Source organism: Cnephaeus nilssonii, assembly GCF_951640355.1.
Source record: "Cnephaeus nilssonii genome assembly, chromosome: 6".
Classification (NCBI taxonomy): Eukaryota; Metazoa; Chordata; class Mammalia; order Chiroptera; family Vespertilionidae; genus Cnephaeus; species Cnephaeus nilssonii.
In genome coordinates, this window is record NC_137077.1 from 18,471,802 (window position 1) to 18,499,160 (window position 27,359).

Below are 27,359 nucleotides of genomic sequence, written 5' to 3' on the forward strand. Positions count from 1 at the left end.
AACATATTTTCCTGTTAAATTTTAAGTTCTGTAATTTGAATCTGCTGCACACCAAGAATTCAGCAGGATTAGGGTTTTGCCTTTTAAGTAACTGTAGTGTGAACACTCCGTGGGATTAGCTCATCACCCAGCTGGTGGATATAAGATGAACTCCCTTATCAAAGTGTGTCAACTCTAGGGGACCCCTCTGCTCCTCACGCCTGGGTCCCCTGCTGATCCACTGGATTCACCCTGCTCTTCTTCCTGTCCATTAGGGTCTGGTAACCACCCCGAACACGAGAACTTCCCATCAGTCTCTTGATGGTCTGTTCAACTTGCCTCAACTCTTTAGTGGTCAGCAAACATTCTTCACGCACATAGAGCATAGAGCACGTGGAAAGAAATATTGAAAGCATGCCCTAACTGGTTTGGCTCAGTGGATAGAGCGTCGGCCTGCGGACTGAAAGGTCCCAGGTTCGATTCCGGTCAAGGGCATATACCTTGGTTGCGGGCACACCCCCAGTAGGGGGTGTGCAGGAGGCAGCTGATTGATGTTTCTCTCTCATCGATGTTTCTGACTCTCTATCCCTCTCCCTTCCTCTCTGTAAAAAATCAATAAAAACATTTTAAAAAATAAAAAAATTTTTTAAAAGCCACAAAAAGAAAATATATTGAAAACAGTACAACAACTTGATCCCAGTAAGAGAGTAACAAAATATGCCTGTGCATGCCATGTAGTGCCCCAGGGTGCCTTGGCACACAGTTTGGGATTCTTTGATTGTAACTGACAGCAACTGAAATGACTAGAAGTCAGAAAGGAAATAGGATTATTTTAAGGATAGGTAGAGGGAGGTTATCGGAACCTGTGGACAGACAGAAGAATCCTGGCACCCAGGACTGCAAAGCCATCAATACTCTGGCCTCATTTCTGTTTCTCTAGTCCACATTGTATAGTTTGGCTGCCCCAGCTTTACTGTTGTAAATCTTACCATGTGGAAAAACTGTCTTGATTCCAAATTTTCAGAAGTGAGACTGACCCAGGTTGGGTCCACTTCTGGCCAAGTAAACTCTAGCAAAGAGGAATGGTGTTTTTTAGTATAAATGTGGGTGGGGGTATATTATTGTTAAATACCCCCCAAAAGTGCTGATGGAATGACACAAGTCTCAAAACAGGAGCAAATACCCCAAAGGTGGGGCAGATATCAGAGAGAGAACTTCCTGTCCATGCCTGTAATCCTGAGTCTGCTGATTTCACTCTTCCTGGACATGGATGTACACTGCAGTGTGATTTTGTTTCTCAAAATTCTGTGCCAGGAATAGCAGGGCAGAGAGTTCAGCTCAGGCCCCTCATCTATAATCATGTTCTAAGTGATTAGACTTTGGTAAATCCACAAATCCACATGATCCTTTTGAAGGCATCGCTGGCCCTCTAAGCTCTCCACATATTTATTCTAAGCTAATGTCACTTTTCAATATCACTGATGGGTGATACTAAAAGTGAATTGTTACTAGGGAACCTTGAAGGGTGGTGTGGAAGGGTGCTATGAGGAAGGTAGAGGGCGCTAAAGACAAATGTCCAAACAGATTTACCTGGGGCCAGTTCAGTGGAGTCTACACTAAGAGGTCAGACTATTATGATCTCTGAATGCATAATAATCTGGCCACTCAGTGTATATCCTATATAATAAAAGGCTAATATGCAAATTGTCCCCTCGACCACGAGTTCGACTAGCAGGCAGGCCGGCCAACCGCCCATGTCCCTTACACGGGCCCAGGCTGGCCGGACACCACCCATGCACGAATTCATTCACTAGGCCTCTAAAACACACACACACACACACACACACACACACACTGAGTGGCCAGATTATTATGCATTCAGAGATCACAATAATCTGGCCACTCAGTGTATATTCACTTCAGCTAATAAGCATCTGTTCAGTGTCTTTGTGCCAGGCTGTGTATATACATAATTTCCGGATGAACAAAGGTAAGTAATTTCTATAAAATGCTAAAGAAGAGGTACGCTAAAGCAGCCCAGAGAAAGGGGTTTAGGGAATGCTTTCTGGAGAAGAGAGAGCATTGGGCCGTGCCAGCACGGCCAAGGGTGAACCTGAGGAGGGGAGGTGAAGAATTTAAGAAGACAGACAGAGAGAATACAGCTGGGGCTCAGCGGATCTCCCACACCTGGATGAGGACACAGAAGACCCAGCCTGCAAACAGATGCTTTATTTTACAGTCTGATTAAAACAAGGGTAGATTAACATGTATACAAATGATCTTGTTTTGGCAACACTTGCTGCACCTCCCACAGCCCATTAGCTACTTAGGAAGGAATTAGGGAGGGCTACAAGGTCAGGCTTAATTATGCTAGGAGAGCTCTGCCCTCCAGGCTGGGACTTGTTTGTGGCCCTGCCACAGGTCAGCCCTAGGCTTGACCCTAGCCGCTCCCCTACAAGCATAAATGAGTCTTAAGGAATAAGAAAGGTCGGTGTGTTCCGGGTGGAGAGAGTAACACAAGTAAGGGTATAGATTTATGGGTGTTTGGGTCATGAATTTGGACAGAACCAGTGGAAATAGCTTATCTCTGCTCTACTGTGTCTAGGGCCTGAGCCTGGGAGCCTCAGATCTCTGGGTGTGATGCAATTTGCTGGTATCTAGAGCCTTCTTCCCTCACATGTCCCGTGTCTGGCCTGGGGTTACTCAAAAGCTGGGCTCAGTTTGGGTTTTCTCACAGCACAGGGAATAGTTGGACTTACCAGTCTTCCTTATACGTCTGCATCCATCCCCAGAGAGTAAGCACCATAAAGGCAGAGAATGCATTGTACTTATTTCATCCCCAGCACCTAGCACAGTGCTCGGGACATAACAGGCGTTCAAGAAATACTTATTGGCTGAGTGAATGGAAGGGAGCAGAAAGTTAAGCTACTTTGTGTCAAAGGGCCTCCGTTTTCTGAGAGGGAGGAGGTAAGGTCTTCCTCTGAGAATGAGGGGAGGTGGATATTGAAAAGGTCCTTGAGGCGTTGGTGAATGTTTGGGAAAGTGGGCAAGTAGGAGGGCAGTGCCACCATCTGCACCATCACAGGACTTTCTGTAGCAGAGCCTCTACCTGGGTGGACACGGTTTGTGTGGTGACCCAGGGGTTGGGTTTTACTCAGAGTGTAGGCACAGGTTTAATGTTATAAAGAAGTTTCAAAGTGTTGAAGAAAGTGGTCCAGGTGGGCAACTAGGGGACTGGCTTCCTAGGAAAGTAAGTGAAGAAGCAGGTAGGAGGTGGAGAGCAGGAGGAACCAACTAGAGGTCAAGTCCTAAGGGCGGAGATGACCGAAGTAAATTAGGGGGGGGTGCAAGGCTGCAAGGCTACAAGGCTGTGGCCAGAAGGTGGGTATTGGAAGATTTATGTGTATCAAATTCACGAGGTGACAAATTCCAGAGAGCGGTTAGAACTTGCGTGGCTCAAGTGCAAGTTTCAATAAGGCTCAAGGCATGGTAGCTCTTTATTTGTACGCATCCCGGGAAGCTGCCAAAGAGATGCCGGTATGCCTGATTTCTGTGAGCAACTGTGTCTCTAGTCCCAGCAGAAATCTGTTTTAACGGGAACAGACCTTTTAGGATTTTTTTTCTATTGTGTTAATCAAATCTCTAGAAACTGGCTTACCACTAAAATGCTGCTCAACTAGTGCCCACTACTAAACTAGCCCACATTTCTTTGATCTTTTTCATGCTCTTCAGACTTTCTCAATACTAGTGGCAATGAATTGGGTGCAGGGAGCAGTTATCTGTGTTGAAGAAGCTTAACTGGATTAGGGATATTCATGTACAAAGATGAAAGAACATCCGTAAAACAAAATAGGTATAGAGCGTACTGAAGTCCAAATAATAGTCACACACACGCCGATGGCATTTTCAGTGTACCAGGTGCAGCTCTAAGGGCTTTCCAGACATGAACTCACTCAATCCTCTCACCAAACAGGCCTTTGCCATTGATACTATCAATATCTCCATTTTATAGATGAAGACACTGAGGCCCAGAGAGGTCAAACGTCTTGCCGGAGGTCACAGCTAGTAAAAGGCAGGCCCGGGGATGGATCCCAGGCAGATTATGGCCAATACTGTGGTGAGGCATTTATTCCCTTTCCCTTCTGGGGAGGAAACAGGCTAATTAAGAACTGACTTGCTGGAGGCTAACCAGCCCGCAGAGCAGGCGTGCCACCCGTGGCTGGCTGAGCTGTGAACCTACAAGCCCTGGCTCTGGGTCCAGACAGTGACCTTTGGAAAGTTGTGAAAATGATCTCTGGCCTTTGCAGTCTCCCTCTGTGGAGGAGCAGCTTGGGAAAACCTGAGCAGTGAGAGAGTCCTTGCTCAACACCTGTTTGTGGAATAAACAAATGAGTGAGGATTGCCACACTTCCCGGTGTCACACTTGGCCGGCAGGTTATTTCACAGTTGAGTAATCCCCAATAAAGACAGGAACATGGTGTTTATAAGTTGCTCTTAATGGAAGGGAATGCAGACAGGAACCCGCGAGGCAGAGACCGGGAAGCCCGAAGTAAAGGGCGCTAAGGACCCCCCCCCCGCCGCCCCCCCCCCCCCCCCGCAGGCCTTCCTGCCGTGGGGCTGCATCGCTGGTGTGCAGGGGGCTGGCCTGCCTGCACCCCCCTCTCCGGCCTCTAGCTCAGCTGCAAAAACCCAAAGGGACCCTGGGGCCCTTGATAAATATTTGCCCAACGCGTGAATGAGTAAAGGCAAGGGAGGTGGCATATTTTGAAAGTCCATCCTGGCCCTCCCCACCCACCACACCTCGGTGGCCGCTGCTAGATAAAACGGCCCGCTCCCGGTGACTGTCACCAGTGACTGTCACCTGCGGAGGAGCCGCACGGCCTGGTTGCCGTAGCCTCAGCGTGCAGCCGGAGCGGCGGGAGCCATGCCCCGGTACACGGTGCACGTGCGCGGAGAATGGCTGGCCGTGCCCTGCCAGGACGCGCGGCTCACGGTGGGCTGGCTGGGCCGCGAGGCCGTGCGCAGGTACATGAAGAACAAGCCCGACAACGGCGGCTTCGCCTCGGTGGACGACGTGCACTTTCTGATGCGCCGCTGCAAGGGCCTGGGCCTGCTGGACAATGATGACCCGCTCGAGGTGGCCCTGGAGGACAATGAGTTCGTGGAAGTGGGTGAGTGGCCGGAGGGGAGAGGCGCGAATGGATGCAGCACGCGGCATGGCTTAGGGCTCACCTCCAGGGAGGCTGGGCAGCCATCCCCACCACCGGGAAAATGCATGCTGGCTGTGCGGGTGCTGCTAGGCCTCTGGGGGCCTTCGATCCTCACCCACCCTACTGAGAAAGCGGGGGTTCTATCCACCTTTTACAACAAGGCAACAGGCCCCCAGAGGAGGCCACTTATCTAGAGTCAGTCAGGCTGCTAGTAAGAAGCCAAGAGCAGATATGAACTCAGGACTGCAGGTCTGAATCCCTTCGCAGTAATTGAATTACTTTGTCGTATATAACTATTTTTTTTTTGGGGGGGGGGGATATATTTTTATTGATTTCAGAGAAGAAGGGAGAGGGAGAGAGAGATAGAAACATCAATGATGAGAGAGAATCATTGATCGGCTGCCTCCTGCACTTCCCTCCTCCCCACGCCCCCCACGCCCCACTGGGGATGGAGCCCCAAACCCCTGGCAGGGAATTGAACTGTGGCCTCCTGACTCATATACTCAACCACTGAGCCACCAGGCGGTGTATATAGCTATTTTTATAAACTTAATGGTGAAGAGCCTTTAACCCTTCAATAGACCTTCACCAGATGAGAGGCCTGTGGCATAGAGGAGTTCAGATTTCAAGCAAAATAAAGTCGGGATGGGACAGAGGTAGGGGTTACATCTTGAACTTTCGTTTAAACTGGGGTCCACACCCAGCGCCTACACCTCTGCCCTTTGCTCTCCTTCTTTGTAAAGATGCAAAGCGCACTTGAAAGTATCTGAAGTCCTTTTAAAACAGCCATTTCGATAGAATTCAGAGGCAGTTGAAGGGCCGGCCCTTCCTTGCTGTATCACCAAGGCCAAAAGCGGCTCTCCACTGTGATCCGTAAGGGGTCCTTCTTGTCTTCTTGTTTCAGTTATAGAAGGGGATGCCATGTCTCCTGACTTCATTCCATCGCAACCGGAGGGAGTTTACCTGTATCCTTTCCTGCGGGCTCCGGGGCCTGTTCTGGGGGGGTCCTCCCTCCAGGGACGGGGCTGGGGCTGTGCCACACTTCCCAGTATTTTCCTTTACCTGGATTCAGGTACAGCAGATACCGAGAGCCTGAAAAGGTAAGCAGCAAACCACTCTTTTTGTTAAGAAAATGAAGTCCCCCTCCTTAAAGGAGGGCCAGCAAGATTTATGAGCAAACCCTACCAGTTAGGACAGGACTTTGTCCAGCTCCGGGTGGTAGGAAAAAAGCATTAGAAAACCAGTCCTTACGCAGCTTCCTCTGAAGTAAGGTGTCTTCTATCGTAGCACATTAATTGCAGTGATAAAATCTCTGAAGTGGCCAAGTTTGGTTCTGCTTGAGGCTTTCCTATCTCTTGTTCGAGCAGCTAAGCTGTTCAGACTCACGGAGACCCCTTCCTTTGTGCAGTACATCGACTTAGATGGGGACAGCCTGACCACGGAGGACCTGGTCAACTTGGGCAAGGGACACTACAAAATCAAGGTAAGGGGGAGGGACGGACGTCCTCTGACCCTTTTTGCCACATGCGGACATCTTCCACGGGCTCCTCTCTGACCAATGTTTTTCTAGCTCACCCCAACTGCGGAAAAGAAGGTGCAAAAATCCAGGGAAGTCATAGACAGCATCATAAAAGAAAAAACAGGTATCTTTTCCCCTTTGTGTTATAATTATTTTTATGGACTTAAAAAAAAAATGTCCTGCCTCTAATTGGATGCTGTCTTTTTTTCCAGTTGTGTACGGCATTACTACAGGTTTTGGGAAATTTGCCAGAACTGTGATTCCTATCAATAAGCTAGAGTAAGTTTGGTTCCTGCTCACACACATATCCACATGCCACCTACCCCCATTTTTCAGATTCCTTTCAGCAAGGGAAATAATATTTGGCCTAATTTACAGATGAGGAGGATGAGGTTCTGGTTCATTTAGACATGACTTGGTATCGAAAATATAGGCTCGCTGGTTTCTTCCACTACCTCCTGCCACCTCACTGCCCCTCCAAAGATGTACCTGTCCCTCCCTTCACTTCCCCAGATCAGGGGCCATTTTCATGACTATGACTTTATCTCCCAGAAAGCCCCGTCAACACTTTGGTGACCCTTCTCCTTCTGGAACATTTTATATCACCTTTCTAAAGTCAATATTGACATGTTTCCAAACATTCTCCGATAGGTTTGAATGGCTACACACAACTTTTGGTCATAGGAAAATCTCTTAATTCCATATTTAGATCATTTATACCTTTTTTGTTCTTAGAAACATGGCTAGAATGAACCAGCTAGCACCTGGTCACGTCTTTAAGATACATTGCTAGAACTCTAGAAATTTCTAGGTCAGATTAGAACATGCACAGTAACAATAAGAGGACTTTTTCCTTTCTCTTTCAGGGAGCTCCAGCTCAACCTAGTACGTTCACATTCTTCAGGTAAATCATTCGAAACGTTGGGTGCCTCCTAGATCTTATTCTGTTAGCTCCGTGGTTGGCAAACTGCGGCTCACGAGCCACATGCGGCTCTTTGGCCCCTTGAGTGTGGCTCTTCCACAAAATACCACGGCCTGGGCGAGTCTATTTTGAAGAAGTGGCGTTAGAAGAAGTTTAAATTTTAAAAATTTGGCTCTCAAAAGAAATTTCAATCGTTGTACTGTTGATATTTGGCTCTGTTGACTAATGAGTTTGCCGACCACTGGGTTAGCTGAATAAAGTACAGTGTGATGCATCCTGTAACAGCCATGAAGAGTCAATATATTCCAGGGACTGGGTGTTTTGGGGGAGGGAGGGAAGCAGAAAGCAGCAGACGAGACCACCTTCCAGCTGAATCTCAGAAAAAGGAATGGGCCATGTAGAGGGACAGGATTGGGACACGAGCATCTGTACAGGTACAGTGATGCCAAGAGAATGGTGCACTCAGGACACAAAATTAGGGCTGAAAGTCAGGGAATGAGTTGACCAGGATGAGGTGAGATTGCAAGGCAACTTGTGCTGAGGAGTCTGGACGCTATTCTAAGGATGTTGGGTGGGGAGGGGGGCTTGCTGAAGTGTTCCAAGAAGGCAAAAGTGGGGTTGCACCTTTTTCTGGAAGACGAGACTTTAAGAAGCAAGAAAGTGAGGAGGGAGAGCAGTCCAACTCTGAGTGAAAAAGTGAAGTGAAGATTTGAGAGATGGAGGCAGTCAGGAGGTGGAAGAGTTTTTGTTTTCCAATTGTTTTGTAGGTGTTGGGAAACCACTAATCCCTGAGAGATGTCGGATGCTCTTGGCTTTAAGGATCAATGTCTTAGCCAAAGGATACAGTGGCATTTCCCTGGAGACCCTCAAACAAGTTATCGAAGCATTTAATGGTAATGTAATGGATCCCTGACTGACCCTCCATTACCCTCCACTGAGGCTGGGCATCTCCCATAAGGCAGATCTGATGGCACTTCTGGGGCCCTAGAGTTCTGAGAATCTCCCAAGGTGGACTCTGATCTGGAAGCTGGCCTGTGGGTGGCACTGCGTTATCCTGTTGACAGTATTTAACAATTAGCAAAAACACTGCTATTCCATGTCCGAGTTTACTTAGAAACCTATTGGGGACTTCCTACAAAGTAGTGCATGTCCTTTTATAAGTGGTGGTGAAATGGCAGACTCGGAATCTGGTGCAAGTAGAGATTATGTTGCCTATGACTTTACCTCCCAGAAAACTCCGTCAACGCTTTGGTGAACTTTCTCCTTCTGGAACATTTTATATCACTTTTCTAAAGTCAATATTGACATGTTTCCAAACATTCTCCAACAGGTTTGAATGGCCACACGCCAACTTTTGGTCACAGGAAAATCTCTTAATTCCACATTTAGATCATGTCTAACTTTTCGTTCTTAGGAACAAGGCTATAATGAACCAGCTAGCGCCTGGTCACGTCTTTAAGATACATTGCTAGATTTCTAGAAATTTCTAGGTCAGATTAGCACATGCACAGTAACAAAAAGTGAAGGCGCAGAGGACCACAGAGGAAGAAGTTAATCCTCATGAGGATACGGGTTCCATATCACCTTCCCCCCACGGAGCCTGATCTTGATTGTTTCTCTGTGTACAGTGTTCCTCACCCACCTTCACCCAGCAAATCTGACCACGTCTTGGCTAAAATCTCATAATGCTTTCTGTTGTCCTTGAGTAATTGTCTTTCTCCAGGCATTTGTACTAGATCCTCCTGGGGGAGGTGGGTCTCGCTGGCAGAGTGAGCTTGACCCGAAGGAAGTTCTCCTGGAGTAACTGCTGCCTACTTCCCTCCCAGCCTCCTGCCTGCCCTACGTTCCAGAGAAGGGAACCGTTGGTGCCAGTGGAGACCTTGCTCCCCTCTCTCACCTTGCTCTTGGCCTAACTGGAGAAGGGAAGATGTGGTCTCCCAAGAGCGGCTGGGCTGACGCTAAATACGTAAGACTTTAACAACGACGTCCATCGGAAGGATTTTCCCTGGGCTGGACACTGGGTGCCCAGCATGCTTTATATCACTTAGTCTTTACAGCATCTTAGTGAGGGGGCCACTGTTACCCCTATTTTATAGATGAGAAAACTGCAGCTTAGAAGTCAAACTAGACAAGGCTCTTAGCTTCCATACCCAGCCGTCAGCCTCTGGACTTGGCGATCACCTTGGCGAAAAGGTACAGCTGCCAGTGTTGATCCCAGGAATTTCTTCTGCACCCAAAACACTTCAGGTGCCTATCTGGAGGTCACACGTTGCCGCAGGTTTCCTTAAGTTGCCAGTCTCACAGGTACTAAGCTGTGCATCATAGCACTCCCTCTATGGCCTCGGGAAAGAAGGTTCCATTTCCCTGAAAGCTCCCACCTTGTGGCTAATTAGAAAGGCCTGCATTTGATAAAGCTTTTTTTTTTTTTTCTTCATTCATCTCCAAATTCCATCAGAGCAGCGCAAAGAATTATTTAAAGTGCCTTCTCGGATCTACTGTTGAGAGGTCTCCTAACAGTAAGCAAAGGGTTGAGAACCAAGGAGGAGGAAGGAGTGAAGGAAACAGATAATCCTTATGGGGATACAGGTTCCAGATCACCTTCCTTCCATGAAGACTCTTCTTGATTGTTTCTCTGTGTGGTGTTCCCCCGGCCACCTTCACACAGCAAATCTGAGCGTGTCCTGGCTAACAACTACAGTGCTCCCCACCGTCCTTAGGAGGAAGTCTGAACTTAAAGTGGCTACAAGAGCCTTGTTTGTCATGTTCTCCTCCTCCTCCCTCCCCGCCAGGGTTCTCCATCACAGAAGCTGGAGGCTCCGTGCGGCTGGAATGTGCTGCGTCTTAGGCAGAGGGACCAGCACAGGTCCATGCTTCTCTTCTCCACTCACTCCGGTTCCTCCTTCTGCTAAGTCCTCTGGGAAACTTCCCTCTCTGCTCTTCCAGTTCTTTTCCCTACCCCCCGCCCCCCCAAGTCTCCTTTATTCCTCCTCTGTGCTCTCCCAGCCTCTTACCTGATTACTTCTCACTGACCCGTACCCACTTCCTACCTCCTGTAGCACTTAACATTCTATTACTGTAATTGCCCTCGAACTTGTCTCCATTTTTCCCACCCCAGCCCCAGCCCAACACTCAGAACAATAGGCGCTCTAATAACCTGAGAAATTGACATAGCAAATGGTGTAGGCTCTCCCTTCCTTCTTTTCTAGAGGGACCTTAACTTATTGACTGTTTTTACTTCTTTTATTTCAGAGTAAGATCATTTGGCCCATTTCCCCTCAGGATTCTGTTCCTATCTATTAGGCCAACCATCTCCCCTTCATTGGTGCCCACACACCTGCCACACAAGTGAGAAGCCCTGCTCTGACAACCGATGTATCTGCCAGGGTTTAGATATGTAGGAGGGCTTTTGGGGTTAAGCTTCAGAGGTAGGGATTATGGACAGTCAGAAGCCCAGCCTTAGTGCAGCACCGGTGTGCATATGTGCTCAGGAGGCCGCAGGAGAAAGGTGAGTCACTAACATGGACACTTAACCCTTTGCACTCGCTTGCTTTTTTCTCGATTCCTTTATTCTACTCGGGATTTAATTTTTTAAATACCCCAGATTTTACAAAGCGCGGCAGTAGAATAAAAAACTGGAGTTTCTTTCCATACAAACTTATTTATTTGGATTTTTTTATATTTCAAATTATTGATACATTCAAAGAGTAATTTTAATCTCGACATCCGAGTGCAAAAGGTTAACACAAAGGACCTAGACACTAGAGCCCCTGATTTAAGTATGAGTATCATTTGAAAGCAAAATCTGCTTTCAGACTAAAGAACAGAACTAGAGAATAGACCAGAGATGATAAACAGAGCTAATGCACATAGGTCTAATTCATATATATAAAAGCCCCTAAGCAACTGAATGACCGAACGACCAGTCGACCAGTTGCTATGATGTGCACTGACTACCAGAGGACAGACACTCAATGCATGGGATCGGGCTCTCTCCTGTCTGGATCAGGCCTGCAGGGATCGGGCTCCCTCCTGTCTGGATTGGGCCTGTGGGGATCAGGCCTGCAGGGATCAGGCTCCCTCCTGTCTGGATCGGGCCTGCAGGGATCGGGCCGAAACATGCTATCTGACACATACCCCCAGATTGCAAGAGGGTGCAGGCCAGGCTGAGGAACCCCACCAGTGCACAAATCCATGCACCGGGCCTCTAGTCTTTTATAAGACAGACCTTTGGGCTGAAAGATCTTTTATTCGGTTCCTCATAAAATTAGTAATTGTTACCCATTTTAACTTCTTAAATCATTCTTTAGGTCCTGGAAGCCCATGGATTGAAACCAATAGTTTTAAAGCCAAAAGAGGTAAGGGTGTTCAAGGGAAATTTGCCCATGTCAACAAGTCTTTATTTATACACTACTTTCAGTCTTAATGCCAGTCTCACTGATTTATTAAAATAAACATGGCTCACATGTTTGTAGAAAGTTGATCACTGAAAAAACAGCTCCTCCATCAGTATTTAAAAAATTCTTCATGCCATGAATGCTTAAGGGTTCTCTTACCTAAGAATCTAAACTTTAAATCAGGATCCCTAGGGATCCTTAAGAGACACTTTAATCCAGCATCCATTAGGATTCTCTAAGCCAAGAGTCTTGGACCAGAAATGTTTCAGTGTATCTTGTCTACAGTGATGATAAGTTAAAGAAGAAATGTAGCATAATTAAGATTTTATATGCCTTCCACACTGGAGCTACTCTGCTGCCTTGAGAATGGGGATACTTAACAGCTATTCTCTTTGCCAGATTTATAGTAGTGATCTCATGTAGGATGGCACTTAGTCCTCAAGTGCTTAAATAATCATTACTGACCTGCACTTCAGAAAAGGTGAATAAACATCGTTTAACTGACTGATGGGCTAACCCTCCTCTCATGAGAGCAAAAGAGACTACATCAACTTGTACATGTACATGGGCTTGTTACAGGAATACAGTAGGAAACCTCTTCTCCTCTGCCCCAAAGGGTCTGGCGCTCATCAATGGGACACAGATGATCACCTCCCTGGGCTGTGAAGCGGTGGAGAGAGCCAGTGCTATTGCGCGGCAGGCTGACATAGTGGCGGCCTTGACCCTCGAAGTGCTGAAGGGCACCACCAAAGCCTTCGATACCGGTCAGCATGGTCCCTCTGTTTGATTGTTATTCAGTCAACCAGAGCTGGTGGCGTGGGCTGGTTGAGGTCTTTAGACATGTGAGTGGTGGGGGTGAGCGGTAGGGAAGAAAGAGAAAACTCAAGAGCCTATGGCGTGCCCAATACTGCTACAGTTTCTTCTAAATTCTGCCACACTCGACACTTGAAATGACCGCAGTTTATAAATAGACGCTGACCCTGAGAGTTAAGTAACCTGCCCCAGATCACCTAGGTCTGACTCTCATCAAACTAAGTGCTGTTTAGGAATCTGTTTGCAGAGTTTTAGAACTACAGTAGGATTCAGGTTGGTCTCCCCTTGAAAATTGGGGGAGGGGAAACTATAGAAGTGGTAGCTTACTTTGAAAGACTCTTTATTATTATATATAGGACATAAAAACTGTTTCAAAATCGCTTAGTTAAATTAGACCACTATAGAGCTCCCTTCCATTATGAGCCTAAATCTTTTTAGGGTAGCCCAGTGTCTTGAGTTGAATTCCCCGTAGTTGAATTCTCAACACATAATTTGCACTTGGAGATTCCAAAGAATAAAGACAATAAGGAGCCCTGGCTGGTTTGGTTCAATGGATAGAGCATCAGCCTGTGAACTGAAGGGTCCCAGGTTTGATTCCAGTCAAGGGCACATGCCTGGGTTGCGGGCTCAATCCCCAGTGGGGGGAGTACAAGAGGCAGCTAATCAATGATTCTCTCTCATCACTGATGTTTCTATCTCTCTCTACCTCTCCCTTCCTCTCTAAAATCAATAAAAATATACATTTTTTAAAAAAAAGACAATAAGGAATATCTTGCTTTTGGAGATAAGTTTCTACTGCTTGGTGGTGGTTAGGACCCCTGGGCCTTTTGAGGTCTGTGTCAGCACCATGGATGGTTCTGAGCATCCATGGTAGTTCGTTCTAATATAAGAGTTGCTCAGGCTTTTTCTCCTTCATCAATTCTAGACATTCATGCTGTTCGCCCTCATCCTGGGCAAATTGAAGTTGCTTTTCGGTTTCGGTCACTCTTGGACTCGGATCACCACCCATCAGAAATAGCAGGTCTGGGCATGTTTATGTGAGTGAGCTTATTTGGTTTTGTGTTTTGTGGGGGAAAAATTGATAACATGTTTCCTGCTGTCCCCTCCACCTTTCCACAGAGAGTCACAGGTTCTGTGACCGCGTGCAGGACGCGTACACCTTGCGCTGCTGTCCACAGGTAAACCAGCAAACAAAAGTGTCCTTTCTCTCTCTCAGTGCAGGTGGGAAGCAGAAAAAGAGGGAGGTGTTAGAAAATCATGTAATGGTCAATTAGAATCCAAATTTCTTTACAGCTTCTACTAAAAATTTTGTAGATCATACTCCCATTTGTCCCATTATTGTCGTTTCTATTCCATGTGATAAGCTTTTGAATTGCTTTGCTCAACCTTGAAGAGAAGTCCAACAGGCATCTTGCTGTGTTGGTTTAGTGCCCTCCTTTTCCAATTTCTTAGTGACATTATCTTAACCAGTTAGTGGAGTTTTACTTGCTCTCCCTGTTAGATAGAACTAGGACCAGCCAGCCAGAGATGTTCACAGAAAAGCCTAATAAAAATTCAAGTGCCCATCCATGGTATACCTTAGCTGCAGTTAATAGGCAGACCTAAATCATGGTAAATAAATCTGTGAGGCTTAACTTTCAATAAAAAATGCAGATGACTTGGGTTAGCATGAGGCATCCTGTATCGATTTTACAACTCATTTGCATATGGCAATTAGTTTCAGGAGAGATTAACTCAAGAATACTTCTCGAGAATGAAACAATACAGGGTGGGGCAAAAGTAGGTTATGGTTGTTCAATAACACTAGAATAAACGCAGTGTTTCTCTAGTCAAACTATACACTTACTTTTGTCCCACCCTGTATTTCAGCTTGTGTCAAATTCCAGTCTACAATATATAAAGAGTCCTTCCTAGAGGACTCACGTCCTTGTATTCAGCAAGTTCTATTCTAGCTAGTAGATCAAAAACGTCTACGGGGAAGAATTGCCAAATTAGGTCTGCTATAGGAATACATCCCACTTCCAAACATCCTGCTATTCCAACAGGAATATCAGACTCTATGTGACAGGCAGTCTTCCATGTAGTAACTCATTTACTCTTCTATTTTAGGTCCATGGTGTGGCGAATGACACAATAGCGTTTGTGAAGAAACTGATTACCACAGAACTAAACAGCGCAACAGATAATCCTGTATCTTTTGACGTTTACTGAACTATAGTCATAGAATTTCTGCTGGTAACTTTCAGATCTGAAGTGATCACTGTGCAGCAGCTCTGTCCTGTCCCCTGTCACTTCATTTCATAAACTGAGTACCTGAGGCTCGGAAGTTAAGGAACTTTGTCCAGATCAGAGCTGGGAGGTGGCAGAGGTAGTTCTCCGAACCTAATCACAGGTTCAGAGTGGAACGTGCCGAAGCTTCAAAATTGACCCATTGCGATGAAATGGGGGTGGATTTCCAGCATTGGATGGGAAGTTTTATGAAGACATTAGAGGCCCGGTGCACAAAATTTATGCACGGGTAGGGTCCCCAGGCCTGTCCAGCCATCAGGCTGATCGGGGCCTTCTGTCTGCCAGCTGGGGCCTTCCTTTGTTCCATGCCGCCCCCTGGTGGTCAGCGCATATCATAGCGAGCAATCGAACTCCCAGTCCCCTGGTCGAACTCCTGAGGGGACACTTTGCATATTAGCCTTTTATATATAGAGATTTTCCCTAAAACCCACTGCTGGGGTTGTTGGTAGAAGGATGAAGATCTACCTGCCAGGTGTTATTGTGGAGACCAGGGTAGGTGGCATGTATGTACACCTTCCTGGTTCCAATAATGCCATGATGCTTTAGACAGAAGCAACCTTTAACATTTACCAAAGTGTTGGTCAAAGAGGCATGGTTTTCCATATCCCGAGGCTTTATTTCTGACATGGACTTGACTCAAATCGGTGTTTTCTGTGTTTGTACAAAGAAGAGTAAGGACCGGGCCTGACACTCGTTCCTGGTGTGGGTATCTCAGAGCCATCTTGTTTCTGCCATGGAATGCGATCACTCAGGGGTCACACTGGCAAAGTCTCCACAGAGACAATTCTGCCTGTGAAGACCACCAAACCCTGCAGAGATCTGTTTTTCCTAACCCACATCTGCCTCAAGTCTCAGCCCTGGAGAGAGTGCGGGGTCAGCATTCCTGAAAGCAGCTTGCAGACTGGGCTAGCAGACGAGTCCGCAGTAGCTGTGTGAGGTTTCTCTGGAGAGCTTACTTCAGGATGTGGGTTTTGCGTCCTTTCGGATAGTTTCACAGTTAAGTCAAACCCACACGAAATAATCCTCAACTCACTAACCCACCTGTACACCATCCCACCTCCCAAAGGGAGAAGTTTTCCTGAATTCCAGCTAGTCTTATCTATCTGTCCTGGAGAGCAGAAGTACCCATTAGACACTTACATAATGTAGGTTGAAAGGGTATCTTAGACAGTAAAAAAAACACAAACCATTAAATTATTGGAAATGGGAGAGGGAATAATTCTGTACTAAATTCTCCCCCCACCACTTGCCTCAGCAAAAATTTCAGCCAAAAGTCTTTTACTTAATTAAAGACTTTTAATCCCTGATGAATTTCCAATTGCCTAATCTTTGGGAGCTCTCCTGCAATACTGGTGTTACCTGAAAGAACGTTTTCCTAAGGTTTCTATTGCAAATGAAGAGCACCTATTACCTTGTTGCTAGATATGATGGGAGTTAACTTCTAATTGCTATAATCGAATAGCCAACCCACAAATTTGGAGCTAAAGAACAATAGAACATGCTTAGGTTCTCAATTGGTGCAGAGATCACTCGCTATAAGGATTCAGAGAATGGAGAGAAGGCCAAGGCCTGTGATTGGGGTGGGTTCATGGAGAAGAGCAGGCATGCAGCCTAATATGCTCATGGTTATAATACACAGGAAAGGGCAACTCCAGACTTGAGGAAGATCATGTAACACGTGCATCCCCAGCTCTTTGGAAGTCAGAACCCTTCTCACGCAGAGTGAATCCCTCGTTGATATGATAGGTAGCAAATACTCTTTAGCCCAGTAGGTAAAAGTTAGCTCTTTGGAACCTGGAAAAAGGGTCTGTTACTGCCTTTGTCTGTTGGTTTAAGTCAAGTGCATGATGGAATGCAATGATCCCTGAGAATATGAATATTTGGTGAGTCCAAAGTTGCCTCAGACCTAAATGAGTTTACAATGACTTCATGGCTGCCCTTTGCTGAGAATGCTGACACAGATCACTGAGTTAGAGAGTTTGCTTGGAAGTTTTCCCCAAGTTGATTATTCCAGACAATTTGGTGGTTGGGCGTCAGCAATGTCCTCCATTCAGCAGGTTCTTCTATGGAACACAAGCTCACAGTGCCCACTGAAGAAATAGAATTTGCTTTTACACAGGTGTCTGGACTCTGCTCTTAGTTTCAGGTTATAAACTTTTCAAGAGCAACTACTACCCACCAGATTAGCACAGTTATGATGCCTGAGAATCTCTAATCTCAAGAGAAAACAGCATTTTATGCCTTGTGTTTCTTTGGCCGACTTGAGTATACACAATTCTTCTTCAAGATTGTATGTCTGTCCCTTTAAGTCAACCTCTGCTTGGGGACTCTCTCTCCACCCCACATTTTAGAAGGGCTGCCACCTCAATGTGTTCAAACCTTAACCTATTTTGAAAGATGGTCTTTGCCAGCCGGGGAGAGACTATTTCCGGAGGAAACTTCCATGGTGAATACCCAGCCAAAGTAAGCTTTTTTTTTTTTTTGGAATTGCTGCTGCCCCTGAAAGCATATTACAATATAGGCCAACTGAATTGACACTCTTTCAGGCCCTGGACTTTTTGGCCATCGGTGTCCACGAACTTGCTGCGATTAGTGAAAGAAGAATTGAAAGGCTCTGTAACCCCTCCCTCAGCGAGCTGCCTGCCTTCCTGGTGGCTGAAGGCGGTCTGAACTCTGGATTCATGATAGCCCACTGCACAGCCGCAGCCCTGGGTAAGGACACTGCCCTTTGCCCAAGCCTGTCCATTGAAGGGCCCCTCCCTTTTACCTGAAAATACCAAACTTTACCTTCGAATGAGATCTAACTTTATCAACACCTCCATCTGCATCCTACCTCTCTTCATACAAACGCAGTAGGTTGCCTCTTTAATATTTTTTAGAAAAATATATAAAACAAAACCTAAACAATATTATACTGACACAATAATACACGAGTGAGATTGTAAACAATGAGGTTTCCACAACTTCTCTGTAGGAAACAGTTTGATATCACATGAACTTTATTTTTGTAACTTTCCCCCCAATCTCAATTTGAAGACCATCAGAAAGAAAAAGACAAAGACGTTCATAGTTAATGGTGAAATGTGAACTGATCTAAATAAGCTTTGGATACATTTCATTAGGTATACCAACCACTACACATGTGATTACAACATGCAACAAGGAAGTGCTAAGAGCTTCACTTATAGTCACCCACTTAATCGTCAAAACAATATCATGGGGCAGGTACTATAATCATCTCCATTTTACAGATGAATACCTGAAAATCCGAGAAGTTAAGTGTCTTACCCACGCTTGAACAGCTAGTAAGAAGTAGAGAATTCAAACTCAGGCATTTTGGCTCTCAAATCTGTGCTCTCATTTCAATTAATGAGGTTCCCATTATAATCAATACTTAATCCTAAAATGTGGCTGCCAAATTTAACAAATAGGAATGCAGGATATCCCGTTAAATTTGAATTCTTTGGGACATACTTACTTTTTTTTTTAATCTGAAATTTGATTGAACTGAACATCCTGTATTTCTATCTGGCAAACCTGCCCAAGAGGCAGGATAGCATGATGGTTCATTAAGAGCATGGAGTCTGGGTTCGAATCCTAGCTCTGCCATTTACAGTGTGACATGGAACAAGTCCCAGTCTTGTTGACCTCAGTTTACTCCTGTGTAAAATGGGCATGATGAATTTACCTAGTGGGGCTGTTTTGAGGATTACATGAATTAATGCAGGTGAAACCTTAGAACTCTCTATGCCTGGTGCTAAATAAATATAGCTGCTATTCCTCCCAATCCCTTCCTCACCTAAGCCTCACCCTAAAACTCAACACAAAAACAACAACAAAGGGCCATTGAATTCATCTTCTCCTCTGTCCGGCATCTTCTACTTGTTCACTTACCTGCGTATTAAAATATCCTTTCAAAGGGCAACGGTTTCTCATATTAATGTGGTGGTGGGGGGGGGGGGGGGAGAGGTAGTTGATTTCTAGAGAATATTATGGACTTTTGGAAGCCCCGTATGAATGTTCAGCTTCCCAAGCTGCCTAGTGAAGTTACTCAGCTTGCTTTCGTTATAATGAACCTTTTTCTTTTTTTGGCCCCTTGTATGTTATGTTTCTGAACAAGCCTCACCACAGCCTGCTGAACCATGTTTAGGGGTCTTGGGTTGCAGTGCTGGGACCTGAAAGTCCTGGGCAAACCCGTTTATAGCTAGATTACCTCAGGTAGGGTCCTTATAGCCTGCAGAACAGTGACACTTCACTCAGAGCCACTCTCAGCGTCATAGAAATGTTATATTGTAAATCAGCGAGCTTCACAGAAGACGCCTGAGTGAGCCAATTAATTTGGAGTCTTTTATTACACTAGTGCAGTGGTCAGCAAACTGCGGCTCGTGAGCCACATGCGGCTCTTTGGCCCCTTGAGTTTTTAGCAAAGGCCAGCTTGGGAGTACCCTAATTAAGTTAATAACAATGTACCTACCTATATAGTTTAAGTTTTAAAAATTTGGCTCCCAAAAGATATTTCAATCGTTGTACTGTTGATATTTGGCTCTGTTGGCTAACGAGTTTGCTGACCACTGCGCTAGTGGGCTCAGAGGAATATTGCTTCTCAAATTCTGAGCAAAAACATAGAGGAAGCTTTCCCCTTTTATATTCTTCCAGTCCTTTGTCTCCCAAATATGGGATTATACTTCCAGACCTTTGCTTGTAACCTGAGCTTGTAACTTGAGCATAGTACATTTCAGATAACTGGAGCGTGGGAGTAGCCAGGGACTGCAGTGAAGCAGTTGGCGATGTCAGACAGTAGAGCTTATTTTCCCTATTATTAGACCAAGCGTGTTTTACAGAAGCCAATAATAGCAGAATTAATTCATAGAACAAAGGACTGCCTATGTCTAGTAGAAATTTCAAACAGCAGTTTTTACAAAATAGAGGTTACTATGCTTCAGAAAGCGGGGAGGGGAGGGGGGGAGTAGGGGAAAGACTCTGAATTTGACCTCTCTTGCTGGAGAGAAGGAATTCTCTAATCTAGGTCCTTGCTACTTAAAGTTTCATCCTCGAACCAAAAGCAGAGCCATCACCTGGGAGTTTGTGAGAACAATAGCATCTCAAGCCCCACCTGAAATGCAACATTTGCATTTGCATTTTAATGAGATCCAGTGATTCATATGCACGATAACGATAACAATAACGTTTGAGAAAAATCAATCTAGGTCATCTCTAGGATCCCCTCACCTCCCTAAGATATCTCTGGCAGACATCTAGCCTCCTCTGGTGACGCAACCAGTCAAATTGTCCTCAGGTACCAGGAAGTGCTCACGTATCTCCCTGGCATGCTAAATGCTTTCGATGTTTTCAACTTGGCTTTGTAATATTAGGGTTTCCATCCGGTGTTAGAACTCCTGATAGCTTTAGAGTCTTTCTCATGTTAGGGAACACACAACATGTTTCCTTCCCTGTAATAACTTTGGACCATGTGGTGCTTGGATAACCACCAAGAGCTCCTGGAGTGGATGCCATGGAGCACTTTGGGAAAACATGTGTCACTGGGGCAGTTTTTCCTGTTTGAACATAATTAACTAGCGCTGACCTCTTGCAGTTTCTGAGAGCAAGGCTCTGTGCCACCCCTCGTCTGTGGACTCCCTCTCCACCAGCGCTGCCACGGAGGACCATGTCTCCATGGGAGGATGGGCAGCGAGGAAGGCCCTCAGGGTCATCGAGCACGTGGAGCAAGGTAACCCCAGCCAGGCCAGGATCCTGGGCCTCACTGATAAATGAATGACTCACCAGTGGTCCTCAAAGTGGGGTCCCCACCGGCAGCATCAGCATGACCTGGATCTTGTTAGAAAGGCAGATCCTCAAAGCCCCTCCCAGCCCTGCAGAAGGAGAAACTCTAGGGAGCAGGGCAGAGGAACCCAGAGGTAACCAGCCCTCCAGGTGATTCTCATGCTCGCTGGAGATTAAGAACCACTCTTGCTGCCTAAACTGGTTCATCAGCTGGCTTTTTTTTTTTTTTTTAAACCACAACAAGATTTTCAAAACATATTCAAAGTGGGGAGATTAGTACCATGAACCTCATACACAGCTCACTGATTCAACAGCACATTTGCTTTATTTTTTCTTTTCTCAAATTATTTTCAAACAAATCCACTATATAATTTTCTTCCTGCATACTTTAACTCTTAACAATCAGTGCTTGCTTATCCACCAGAACGCCATCATCACAGCCGTCTTGGTATCACCATTGAGTACACATTCAAATTCTCCCAATTATCTGTGTCTGTACAGTGGGTTTGTTCAAATCAGGACGCAAGGGCCACATTTTAGATTTGGCGGTCAAGGTTTTAAAGCTTCTTTTCATCCAGAACTGTCCCACCACCACCACCACCCGCCCCCCCCCCCCCCCCACACACACACACACACACACTTCATTCCACTGACCAGCTAAAAAAAACAGGTCAATTTTCTGATAGAGACCGGGATTCTGGACTCACCTGTTAGCTTCCTGTGGTGTTACTTTTAACTTGCTCTCTGTCCCATGCATTTCCTGTACGTGGTGGTTGGCCCTAAAGGCTTGAGAAGCCTGAGATCCCACCTTTTTGGCAAAGATACTTCACAGGATGTTAGGACCTCTGCTCCCTGACCTCTTAATTACAGCTTGTTTTTGTTTTTTTAAAGAGAAATTGCCTTCCTTTAGGACTTATGTTCTAAGTTCCTATTTTTGCAACTGTATTCAAAGCAGTTGGCTGATAAAAGAATATCACTATTTTAAGATAAATGTGAGAGTTAAATATTCTTTTTTTTTTTTTTGTAACAGCTGTATTGAGGTATAATTTACAAATTCTCCCACTTTTCTCAGTGTCTGTACCAGGGGTCCTCAAACTACGGCCCACAGGCCACGTGCGGCCCGCCGAGGACATTTATCCGGCCCGCTGGGTGTTTTTGCCGCCGCTGCCTGTCCTGCTTAGCAGCCGACTTAGCAGTGTGCATAGGAATTTGTTCATAGTTTTTTTTTTAAAACTATAGTCTGGCCATCCAACGGTCAGAGGGACAGTGAACTGGCCCCCTGTTTAAAAAGTTTGAAGATCCCTGGTCTGTACAGTGGGTTTGTTCAAATCAGGCCTCAATCACATCCCCAGATGGATCTAGGATACCTAGAAGTGTGTTTGGCACAGACATTGTGCCTGGATATTTACATGACAATAAAGTTGGCCATAGAGGTCCAAATTATAGATCTAGCTCATCTGATGCAGTTCTGTACATTTATATCAGGTGCAGTTCAGAAAAAGAATTGGCAGTTTGTATTTTCAAGCATGTTCACTGTCAGTTAAGTTTGCTTTGGTTCAGATATTAAACCAATACTTACAAATCTTGGAACCCAGTGGTGCTGGATATAACCTCACAAGATAAGGATCTGCTTTATTACAGCGCCTACTGATTCCTCGTTGCATAAGGGGCACAGAAAGAGGAGGATTCTGCCTGGATTAAACCGTGACTGAGATATTCTTCCTCTCTGCCCGCTTGGAAATTAGGGTCTAACCAGAAAGGCGGACATTGGACAACAACTTGGCAACTCTGTGTAGCACTTAACAAAATTCCCTCCAAATACTAGAGTCTGAAGGCGTGAGAGAAGGCATCGCCAAAGGAGTATTTAAGATGAGGACCTGAACAACAATTAGGGCTGGCAAAGTGGGAGGAGAGCACAATGGTAGTTTTGTAAGGGAAGGGGCGTGCACAAAATAAACCGATCTGAGATGCATGGAGATGAGAGTGCAAGACATCCAAGTCCCAATTTCTAGAATTTCAGTTGTAGTGGACTTGGGAGCTTTTGAGTTTGAAAGCTCAAAAGGGACATATAGGGTGGGGCCAAAGTAGGTTTACAGTTGGGAGTACACGAAACATGAAGTTTATTCTTGTATCATTATTGATTAACTAGAGGCCCAGTGCACAAAATTTGTGCATGGGGGGAGGGTCCCTCAGCCCGGCCTGTACCCTCTTGTAATCCAGTACTGCTGGCTCCTAACTGCTTGCCTGCCTGCCTGCCTGATTGCCCTTAACCACCTCTGCCTGCCAGCCTGATGACCCCTGACTGTTCCCCTGTTGGCCTGATCACCCCCAACTGCTCTCCTGATGGCCTGATCACCCCCAACAGCTCCCCTGATGGCCTGATCACCCCCAACTGCTCTCCTACCGGCCTGATCACCCGCTAACTGCTGTCCCCTAATCGCCTCTGTCTCGGTCCCCGCCACCATGGCTTTGTCCAGAAGGATGCCCAGAAGATGTCCAGTCTAATTAGCATATTACCCTTTTATTAGTATAGATAATTGTATTAGTTTCCATACAAACAACTGTAGACTCAGTCCCAGGGCAACCAAAGACTCATTTGCTCCTTCACCGGCGCCTTCAATCCTTTGATGAAGTTCTGTGTACCAGGTATTTCAGGCCAAAGGGATCAGCAAGACTAACAACAAAAGGAAACTTACACAAAGTTGGAAATAGCACACAGATTTTCCCATTGCGATTAGAAGAGGTGAGAAGGGGAAAACTGAGAATTTACCTGGACTCGTTCCCCCTTCTCACCATTAAAGATGCATCCAAGATGGCCATCCACTTCTGTCATTCATAGCCCTCAAGCAGGAGGTCAGCCTTTCACCGGTCACCCCTCCCCCTTTCTCGTTTCAGTGCTGGCCATCGAGCTGCTGGCAGCCTGCCAGGGCATCGAGTTCCTCCGTCCCCTGAGGACAACCACTCCCCTGGAGAAGGTCTATGACCTGGTGCGCTCGGTGGTCAGGTAAAGTCTGTCGTCATGGAAGTGACACGGCCTCAGAACCGTGAGCCCTGGCGGTGCTCATGTTTGGCTGCTGACTTGGATTGCTTTCTTTGCAGGCCCTGGATAAAAGATCGCTTCATGGCTCCAGACATCGAGGCCGCGCACAGACTGCTTGTCGACCAAAAGGCAAGCTGACTATTGGGCTTCTTTCTTGGTTTGGGGTCATTACGGCAAAGTAAAGTGGAGCGGGTCCTGGAGAAACATTGTCTTATTCATTCATTTTCTGGCTATTCCCTGGGAAGGAACAAAAGGGCACTTAAGCAATTTGCAAGGCCACCAAGACGCTATTTGATAAACTCTCAGGTGTCCCAGGTGGCACCCAAACATTGAGTGTCTAAGGATTGGAAGCAGAAATAAATTTTCAACGGAGCTTTGGAACAAGCATTCGTGGGGAGAAAATGAGATGAAAGGTTCATGGATCCCCTTCACCAAGAATGTACTCTTTCATTCAAAAGTACTTACTTTTTAAAAGTATATTTTTATTGATTTCAGAGAGGAAGGGAGAGAGAGAGAGAGAGAGAGAGAGAGAGAGAGAGAGAGAGAGAGAGAAACATCAATGATGAAAAAGAATCATTGATCAGCTGCCTCCTGCACGCCCACCCCTGGGGACCAAGCCTGAAACCTGGGCATGTGCCCTTGACCAGAATCGAACCTGGGACCCTTCAGTCCCAGGCCAACGCTCTATCCACTGAGCCAAACCATATAGGGTTTCTCTTTTTATAATGTCACCACCACCACCACCTGGTTCAATGCCTGCATAGATCTGGAGAGAAAACAAAGTCTAAGATTTTTGCTTGAAAGGGCTGTGAGTCTGTCTGGTGCTCTAGTGTGTCCCACCCATCACCCTGGTGACATGCAGTTCCTCTGGCTGCATTGACTATAGACTCATCTGATAAAGACAGTTGCCTAGCATGCTGACTCCTTTTTTTAAAGTTCTTTAAACCTTTTGTAGTAATTTGTGGGTATCCTGTTTCCTAGAATTGCTTGATTTCCCCTGAAATCCTTGCTCTGCTCTCAGGGAAGGATTTTTCCCTTTGATCTTCATACATTTTCTAAGGTGATACAAAAGAAGGGGGCGGGTGGGGGGGGGGGGACCCCTTGGCTGTCAGCAGCAATCAGATAAAAAACAATAGCTATAAACCAAGAACAGGGCCTTCATTTGAGAAGGTGTTATGCTTGAAAGAGAACGGATTGCTGGGCCTGAGGCAGTGCTTCTCAAACTGCAGTGTGCCTGTCGATCTCCTGGAAATTTGGTGAAAATGCAGATTTGGAAACAGTGGGTCTGGCAGGGGCGGGGGAGGGAGCGGGGGGGGGGGGGGGGGGCTGACATTCCGACTTGTCCCCAGTGATGCTGATGCTGCTGGTCCAGGGGCCACTTTGAGGGTCTCAGAGACAGAGCCCACGAGGCAGGGAAACAGAGCAGATGAGGAAATCCACTGCTTTTTATCATTCGAGGTTTGCTCGAGAAAACACAGTCAGACCCTGAGCAACTTTCCTCAATTCTGTCCACACCGAATTCTCTAGGTTTTGTTTGCTCTTTGGCTTGTTTGGCTTTAGAAGAGCAAGCAGCTGAAAGCCTTCCTGGCAACTTCAGAGAAGTTTTGGACTTTGTATTTTAAAAGCTTTGAATGCAACCAGAGACCAATCGACACGGATCGTGTGTTAAATGCCTTATAATAAAAAGCAAGCAAAACAGCTGCTACAACTGTCTTTATCAGATAATGTTTTGTCTTCAGGTGAAGTTGACGTTTCATGGCTTATGAAAACAATGTTGTCAACCTTTCGGTTTCATCCTTGTTTCTCAGGTGTGGGAAGTAGCTTCACCATACATCGAAAAATACAGAATGGAGCATATTCCTGAATCCAGACCCGTTTCTCCGACGGCCTTTTCCCTGGAGTCTCTGCGCAGGAAATCCAGCAGTATCCCGGAGTCAGGGGAGCTTTAGAGGACTTTGCCGTGGGATGTAGATCAGATGGTGCTTAGTTGGACAGCAAGCAGCACTGTGCCGACGGAGAGGCCTGAGAACTTTGTTTAGGTAGATCAGTTCATTATATAATTCAGTTCTTCTAAAACCTGCTTTAGCTAGACTGGTGGCAGCAATACGGTTGCCAACTCTGGCACTGCGTTCTTGTTGGTCTGGTCTGAGGTGCAGCAGGGGTTATAGGAGGGTTTTTTTCTTTAATGCCGTCTCACTCTTAAGGGCGAGAAGAGCACCCACACTGCGTGGGTCTTTTACTCTTAACATCAGAGCAGCTCACATCGTGAAACAGATTGATGGCATTTTCCCAAAAACATTTGGTAAATCTTGTTTGTGTGTGTGTTTGCTTTGACAAGTTCTCCACTAGTTAACTCTGGCTGATTGTACTATGCTATGACTAGTGTTTCTTCATACCTCTTCATAAACAACCCTTTTTAAATCATAATTTGTCTTTAAGTTGCTCTTTCTTCTACTAATGGAGTCATAGTAAAGAATAGTCGATAGGCCAACAAGCGGTCTGTGTAAAGGAATTAAGGGATGAATATAAAGATTGCTATTGGAGTGTCTCTTACTGAACTGCGTATTTCATATTTATCAATTATCACTACACATATCAAAAAAAACTCAATGCTTAAACTAGAGTTGGAGGTTAGTATGGTCACTTTTTTTACTATGTGTTAGCACTTAAGTCACATTCTTTATTTTTTATTTTATTTTTATTGAATTTATTGGGATGACATTTATACAATTATATAGGTTTCAGGTGTACAATTCTATAACACATCATCTGTATATTGTATTGTGTGTTCACCACCCCAAACCAAGTCTCCCTCTCGATTCACGTTCTTATAATAACCCTGTGTTAAGCCTCCTCGTTTCACAGACAAGGAATCTGTTGTTCAGAAGTTAACCAACCCCTCTCTGTAATGGTAACCGTTAACTTGAGGCCCCATGGACAAAAATCAGATGGGGCCCTAGGATGTGTTACTCAATATGTTTCTTCCCCAAAACAGGATGTTCTAAAAGGGCCTTCTGGGAAGGCGAAAGTGTAATTTCCCAGATAAAGGATGGGTCGAATGACCTCTTGGCTTCTAAGATCTGTGACTTTGCACCCCTCCATGCAAATGGGCGCAGAGAGTTCCTAGTGCAGGAATCTGAAGCTATAGCTCTAAAAACTGCAGCTGGTTAAGCAAAGACAGACACACTTGCCAGATTGTCAACCTGATTACAGACTAAAATGGGACCAACAGGCTATTTCACAATAGTTTTCACTCTAGATTGCAGCCTGTCCAGAGAGGAAAGGTGGAGACAGAAGTCAGAACTGCTGCCTACAGCAATTCAGAGAACAGAGAAGGCTGAGGAACCTGTTCTTGATGCTGTTCTTTGCTAGAATGTGAACACACACACACACCCACACCCACACACACACA

General features: G+C 45.8%; 1 protein-coding gene across 1 annotated transcript; it reads left to right on the forward strand.

The window, feature by feature from the left end:
- The first annotated feature begins 4,872 nt into the window (after nucleotides 1–4,872).
- Nucleotides 4,873–26,112, forward strand: HAL (histidine ammonia-lyase). The gene is made up of 20 exons (XM_079775679.1): nucleotides 4,873–5,150; nucleotides 6,094–6,154; nucleotides 6,262–6,289; nucleotides 6,598–6,672; nucleotides 6,760–6,832; nucleotides 6,921–6,987; nucleotides 7,575–7,612; nucleotides 8,398–8,523; nucleotides 9,457–9,596; nucleotides 11,938–11,985; nucleotides 12,641–12,788; nucleotides 13,763–13,858; nucleotides 13,957–14,015; nucleotides 14,947–15,027; nucleotides 17,524–17,589; nucleotides 17,673–17,838; nucleotides 20,720–20,854; nucleotides 23,803–23,911; nucleotides 24,007–24,076; nucleotides 25,756–26,112. Exons 1-20 carry the CDS (start codon nucleotides 4,904–4,906, stop codon nucleotides 25,894–25,896), a joined length of 1,974 nt encoding a protein of 657 aa, XP_079631805.1. The 5' UTR covers nucleotides 4,873–4,903; the 3' UTR covers nucleotides 25,897–26,112.
- Nucleotides 26,113–27,359: the final 1,247 nt, after the last annotated feature.

What these genes read in the sequence shown, in the direction of transcription:
- HAL (XM_079775679.1), top strand. Translation starts at nt 4,904, where the DNA reads ATGCCCCGGTACACGGTGCACGTGCGCGGAGAATGGCTGGCCGTGCCC. An exon ending in GATACCGAGAGCCTGAAAAG is followed by an intron (nt 6,290 to 6,597) that starts GTAAGCAGCAAA and finishes TCCTTTGTGCAG; the next exon opens with TACATCGACTTAGATGGGGA. An exon ending in CATCGAGCACGTGGAGCAAG is followed by an intron (nt 20,855 to 23,802) that starts GTAACCCCAGCC and finishes TTCTCGTTTCAG; the next exon opens with TGCTGGCCATCGAGCTGCTG.